The sequence below is a fragment of the Protomyctophum bolini genome (genome assembly GCF_963924005.1).
Source record: "Protomyctophum bolini genome assembly, chromosome: 3".
NCBI lineage: Eukaryota > Metazoa > Chordata > Actinopteri > Myctophiformes > Myctophidae > Protomyctophum > Protomyctophum bolini.
The window spans coordinates 49,362,572-49,369,663 of NC_137864.1; the positions used below are offsets into that span (position 1 = coordinate 49,362,572).

General features: G+C 47.4%; 1 protein-coding gene across 1 annotated transcript in view; it reads right to left on the reverse strand.

Moving 5' to 3' along the window:
• Nucleotides 1-181: 181 nt before the first annotated feature.
• The window catches only part of tcirg1a (T cell immune regulator 1, ATPase H+ transporting V0 subunit a3a), a gene marked incomplete at both ends in the record, with an annotated part of 26,467 nt that continues 19,556 nt past the window's right edge, over nucleotides 182-7,092 (reverse strand). The window contains 7 exons of the mRNA XM_080759106.1: nucleotides 182-263; nucleotides 488-659; nucleotides 786-906; nucleotides 2,725-2,838; nucleotides 3,689-3,799; nucleotides 4,768-4,981; nucleotides 6,696-6,814. Of these exons, the coding sequence (XP_080615232.1) occupies nucleotides 182-263; nucleotides 488-659; nucleotides 786-906; nucleotides 2,725-2,838; nucleotides 3,689-3,799; nucleotides 4,768-4,981; nucleotides 6,696-6,814 (933 nt within the window). The remainder of the gene's footprint in view (nucleotides 264-487; nucleotides 660-785; nucleotides 907-2,724; nucleotides 2,839-3,688; nucleotides 3,800-4,767; nucleotides 4,982-6,695; nucleotides 6,815-7,092) is intronic.

Genomic DNA, 7,092 nt, shown 5'->3' on the forward strand with positions numbered 1-7,092 from the left:
GATTTTGCCCACAAAAGTTGAAAAAGAGAAGAGAAGTCGATGGTGACCACAGTGACCATGCAGGCTTTTAGAGTTTCAAAAAGGTTGACACATTTTCATGACCTAATTTGCTCTGCGACCGCAAGAATCTCCCTGAAGTACCCGGCCGTAACCAGTTAGGATGTCATGGAGGCTGCATGGCCTACAGATGGTTGACGACAGTGAAGGAGAAGGGATTGAACTTATATCCAGTTCCACTGTAGAACTTATTCTGAAACTCCACCCTAAAGGGACAGAGAGACACACAGAGACGAGGGGGAACACACATAATATTAATGACTCTTTGTCCAATTGTACCGTGCACGTTGTCAGGTGCTACTTCAGGTGGCGTGCGTGCGTGCGTGTGTGCATGTATGTGCGTGCGTGCATGCATGCGTGCGTGCGTGTGTGTGTGTGTGTGTGTGTGTGTGCGTGTGTGTGCGTGTGTGTGTGTGTGTGTCCTTGTCACCAGTGCAGACGGAGGGCGTGCAGGAAGGCAGACAGTCCCTCCATCACCAGGAGGATGGAGACGGTGAGCGTAGCAAAGAAGGAGAAGATGACCGCCAGGACTACAGATCCCACCATGCCTTGCCAAGAGAGGGGCATCCGCATCACCATGACCCACAGCACCTCCGACAGCTCTGGAGGGACATTACAACGCAAGGTACCATTATCACTACTGTCTGGCAGCAGAAACCACTTATCTCCATATTCTTTTGCACATAATTCCTGTGCGTGCGTGCGTGCGTGCGTTGCGAGGGACTTACGTGCGTGTGCCAGGCTGAGGGCCCACAGTCTGAGGTAGGAGGCAGTGTTGGAGACGCATCCCAGGCAGTACTCTATGGTGTGGATGGTCTGATGCATGAACACCTGCACCACATCAAACTCCTAACGACACAACCACAGGCTGCATGAAAACTCCTATAGACACAACCTACGGTATGTGCTATGTGCTATATGTCTACATAAAATGCTATCTAAATTACATAAACTGAGCCTTTGCATACGCCTAAGGTCATCGAGGCTAGGGCAAGTGCTACGGGCTAAGATGGAGTCTGAAGAGGTGGGTTTTCAAACTACGTCGGAAGATTGGGAGTGGGTCTGCAGTTCTGATTGCAATGGGAAGTGCGTTCCATAGTTTTGGAGCCAGAAGGGAGCAGAGTTTGGGACGTGTACTACACCTACAGCCGCACACACAAGCAACACAGTATAGCAGATTGACAACAAGCTTGCAGATCTGCTACTTTTGCTGTTTTTGTATTTGAATCCTGAAAAGTAACAGTTTTGGACATATGAGGGTTCAACCCGACAGAGACGATATAATGTACGTATATACGAGTGTATATATATATAAAGGTGCATTCACAATCCACAAGCTCACAACGCTTGTAAAGCTTATAGATCTGCAATTCTTGGCTAATGTGATTAAACAACAAATAACAGCCAGAACCAGCAACTGCATTTATTTAATCACATGTGAAAAATGTGGTTTACAATATGTCGGAGAGACAGGTAAAACAATAGGTACTAGGCTGGGACGACACAGATACAATATTAACAATGCCAAAAAGACAACCACAAGATTGGTGCAACATTTCATGGCGCACGGCATTGAAGCTCTAAAATGCGCTGGACTTCAACACAATCCTAACTGGACAGTAGGACAAAGACGTTTTAATGAAAAACAGTGGATTAAGAACCTCAACACGGATTTTCCTGGAGGCTTAAACATGCCTAAAATCAGATCTTGAACACTACAAAACTTAAACTCAGGATTAAACTGGAGAAATCTAAAAGTGATTGGATCAGACTTCCTTCGGATACATGGCGAATGCATTTATTCCTTGCATTGTGCCTACACATGTTGCGACCTGTGGTCGCAACATGTGTAGGCACAGTGCACTGAAGTCTTTTAATTCCCCCCCAAAGCAATGCTGTGGCTCAAGTGTTTAATGTGTGACTGACCACCACCTCCTGCTCCTCTGAGTGTTTAATGTGTGACTGACCACCACCTCCTGCTCCTCTGAGTGTTTAATGTGTGACTGACCACCACCTCCTGCTCCTCTGAGTGTTTAATGTGTGACTGACCACCACCTCCTGCTCCTCTGAGTGTTTAATGTGTGACTGACCACCACCTCCTGCTCCTCTGAGTGTTTAATGTGTGACTGACCACCACCTCCTGCTCCTCTGAGTGTTTAATGTGTGACTGACCACCACCTCCTGCTCCTCTGAGTGTTTAATGTGTGACTGACCACCACCTCCTGCTCCTCTGAGTGTTTAATGTGTGACTGACCACCACCTCCTGCTCCTCTGAGTGTTTAATGTGTGACTGACCACCACCTCCTGCTCCTCTGAGTGTTTAATGTGTGACTGACCACCACCTCCTGCTCCTCTGAGTGTTTAATGTGTGACTGACCACCACCTCCTGCTCCTCTGAGTGTTTAATGTGTGACTGACCACCACCTCCTGCTCCTCTGAGTGTTTAATGTGTGACTGACCACCACCACCTCCTGCTCCTCTGAGTGTTTAATGTGTGACTGACCACCACCTCCTGCTCCTCTGAGTGTTTAATGTGTGACTGACCACCACCTCCTGCTCCTCTGAGTGTTTAATGTGTGACTGACCACCACCTCCTGCTCCTCTGAGTGTTTAATGTGTGACTGACCACCACCTCCTGCTCCTCTGAGTGTTTAATGTGTGACTGACCACCACCTCCTGCTCCTCTGAGTGCTCCGGCTGCCTCCCTCCTCCTCCTGCCTCCAGGTCTCCCTGCAGCGTGTTGATGGAGCTGCTGTCTGTCATGGACGGATGCTCTCCTCCCTGAAACACACACACGCCTACATCGTCTCTGTCGGGTGGAAACCTCATATGTCCCAAACTGTTTACTTTTCAGGATTGAAATGAAAAGAATATCAAACGTAGCAGATCGGCAAGCTAAAAAAAACACGCTTTGAGCTTGTGGATCTATTGCTTTTGAAGCTTTTGTGTGACACTGTTGTAGTGTGATCAGATCAAATAGGGCGTTCATTTACGATGAAAAACACAATAAGAGGTATAAGAGGTCTCTGCCAAAGAACATGCTGGTATGGCACATACATTTAAACATGCATGTTCGCACAATTACAGTAAAATAAAATGACACACGCACACAATTATGTAGAGGTCATGAGGTCGTTCTTCCTCCGTGCCGTGGGGTAAAAAAATAAACTTTATGGACTATACCGTACATACTGTTTCAACTGGTCAGCCAGATATAAAGATATTGGCATAAGTGATTGTATAATCTGCTCTTGAGTTACAGTAATTGTTTATCCCCAAAGATCACAAAGGCTAATTTGACCTGTGGGATACACAAATAAGTCGGTGTGTCCAAAAACATATATAAGATATATTTCTCCCCTGTTTTCACAAATACAGCATGTACACATTCTTGCCGTTAAAACTTTTTGGTCTCTGCGTTGTGTGTCCCGATTCAACCGTAAGCCATAATAAGCTTTGTGAAACGGCTGGACAATCCACCCCAGACAGACAGACTGTCTTACGGACCGTCGGCTATAGTCTGCTGCAGAGCCACACTGTCTGTTAAAAATGTCAGATGGTTCCAAACGCAGCCTTACCCTGACAGAGCGTCTGTTCCTGTCATGGTAATAGAGGTAGAGGGGTCTCTTACCCTGACAGAGCGTCTGTTCCTGTCGTGGTAATAGAGGTAGAGGGGTCTCCCTAGCAACAAGACAGGAACTGATCCTATTGCCATGGCAACCAATACCTTTTGGACAATCACCTGAGGAAAAAAAAAAAAAGACATGGAGGATATCGTCACTGTCAGGTTACAGTATAACAGACACACTTCAGCCCTTTCACATTCACAGACGTTTCAAAAATGAACCTGTAAGGGTTCTTTTGGTTGTTGCGAACGCAATGAGCACTTATATATGAGACCTATAGCAGATCATGTCTGTCTGTCTGTCTGTGTGTGTGTCCGTCTGTCCCGCTATCCAAATATGGAGTGTGTTGCATCAGCAATCACTCAGCTCCATATATGGGCACAAAAGGGGCCAGTGATTTGTTTGTTGTGGACCTGGCCCCTTTTGTGCCCATATATGGAGCTGATTGCGTTCGCTTCCCGCGTTCGTGCGTCTTACTCGTACTGTATACACTTAACTACTAAACCCCAGCATCTGTACTGTGGGTTAATGCTTTCGCAGGAAAATAACAGATGGACAAGCTTGTCAAGCTGCTTTCCCCACGATAACAGAGAGAAGAAAACAAACGAGCCCTGAGGGACTCCGGTTCACCATAATGGGGTTTAGGTTAAGGGCCGCTCATACCGCGCACTAGAACTATAACAATGTACTTGTAAGAAAAGTAAAGTCAATAGAATGGCAGAGTTCACACCACAACTGTAACAAAGACAATGGTGAACGATATGTTATTATTATACCAGTAAGACGCGCAAACGCGGGAAGCGAACGCAGCTTGTACATATTTGTGTTTTGGACGTATAGCTGCTTTGGGGACTCCTTATATGGTTATGGCTGAGTCATGGTGACGTATTCACTCAGCTCCATATATGGGCACAAAAGCGGGACAGACACACAGACAGACACACAGACATGATCTGCTAGGTCTCATAGTAAGTGCTCACTGCGTTCGCAATCACTGCGTTCACAATTATTGCTATATAGTTACCATTGAACGGCCCTTTAGACTTAAATGAACACTGATAGGATTGTAAAGTATAAAGTGTACCTGTCCGGGGTAGAGTGGAAGGTTGTCCTTGTTGTCCGTGAACAGGAGCATGTCGATGAAGTGGATGAGGAGACTGGGAGCCTTGTCCGAGTCCCTGGGAGCCAGCATCAGCCACTTGTACACGATCATGAACACCAGGTATCCAAACAGGCTGAGCAGGAACACCAGCTGTGGCACCAGAACCAACAGCACGCTGCTCCACTGACCACTGGGACTGTGGGAGGGGGGTTCAAGAATCAGAACCAACACCAGAACCAACAGCACGCTGCTCCACTGACCACTGGGACTGTGGGACGGGGGTTCAAGAATCAGAACCAACACCACACTGCTCCACTGACCACTGGGACTGTGGGACGGGGGTTCAAGAATCAGAACCAACACCAGAACCAACAGCACACTGCTCCACTGACCACTGGGACTGTGGGAGGGGGGTTCAAGAATCAGAACCAACAGCACACTGCTCCACTGACCACTGGGACTGTGGGAGGGGGGTTCAAGAATCAGAACCAACACCAGAACCAACACCACACTGCTCCACTGACCACTGGGACTGTGGGAGGGGGGTTCAAGAATCAGAACCAACAGCACACTGCTCCACTGACCACTGGGACTGTGGGACGGGGGTTCAAGAATCAGAACCAACAGCACACTGCTCCACTGACCACTGGGACTGTGGGAGGGGGGTTCAAGAATCAGAACCAACACCAGAACCAACACCACACTGCTCCACTGACCACTGGGACTGTGGGACGGGGGTTCAAGAATCAGAACCAACAGCACGCTGCTCCACTGACCACTGGGACTGTGGGAGGGGGGTTCAAGAATCAGAACCAACACCAGAACCAACACCACACTGCTCCACTGACCACTGGGACTGTGGGAGGGGGGTTCAAGAATCAGAACCAACACCAGAACCAACACCACACTGCTCCAATGACCACTGGGACTGTGGGAGGGGGGTTCAAGAATCAGAACCAACACCAGAACCAACAATACACTGCTCCAATGACCACTGGGACTGTGGGAGGGGGGTTCAAGAATCAGAACCAACACCAGAACCAACAGCACACTGCTCCACTGACCACTGGGACTGTGGGAGGGGGGTTCAAGAATCAGAACCAACACCACACTGCTCCACTGACCACTGGGACTGTGGGAGGGGGGTCCAAGAATCAGAACCAACACCAGAACCAACACCACACTGCTCCACTGACCACTGGGACTGTGGGACGGGGGTTCAAGAATCAGAACCAACACCAGAACCAACACCACACTGCTCCACTGACCACTGGGACTGTGGGACAGGGGTTCAATAATCAGAACCAACACCAGAACCAACAGCACACTGCTCCACTGACCACTGGGACTGTGGGAGGGGGGTTCAAGAATCAATGCAATGGTTTAACCCATTCTGACCTGAGATCAGATTCTAAAAATGTCTTCTACATCCTGACAGTTTTCTGAAAAAGCTATATGTTTCTATGTCAGACGGTCAAAAATAGCAGACCTACAAGCTCATAGCGCGCCACTCGGTGGCGCGCTATGAGCTTGTAGATCTGCTATTTTTCAATAGCTAAAGCATGACATGATGCTAACACCAAAAGGGGTTCCCGCCCAGCTGATCCACAAGCTCGCTACGGTAAATGGTGCATTTACAATGTGACGCGTTGAGCTGTGCAGAATATAAAATAGGGTTAAAGTTATTACACTGTTCCTCATTTTCACGTGGACACCCTTGGAACTCCCTCAAGGACACCTGTGGGGTCCCCGGACCCCACTTTGAGAACCACTGTCCAGTAAAATATGGATAAAACATGAATATTGCCTGGTATGTCGGAGTTTTTAATACCTGTAGTTGAAGTAGGACAGTGAGACTCCGAAGGTCATGTGGATGACTCCTATTATAACAGACATCTGTAGTTTAATACCTGTAGTTGAAGTAGGACAGTGAGACTCCGAAGGTCATGTGGATGACTCCTATTATAACAGACATCTTCATCTTGTAAGAGTTGAGGAAAGACAGGTGATTGTTGGCTAGACGCCAGATCTAAGAGAGATAAATGACATGAAAAAGGAGAAAATACCAACAAAATAAATAGTAAAATCTTTATGTTTTTAAGAATTTAAAATTAATGCTTTAACCCATTCTGAACGGGAACCCAGTTTAGTGTTAGCATCATGTCATGCTTTAGCTATTGAAAAATTGCAGATCTACAAGCTCGTAGCGCGCCATCGAGTGGCGCGCTACGAGCTTGTAGGTCTGCTATTTTTGAAAAATCGAAGAACGACTGACATTTTTAGAATCTGATCTCTGGTCAGAATGGG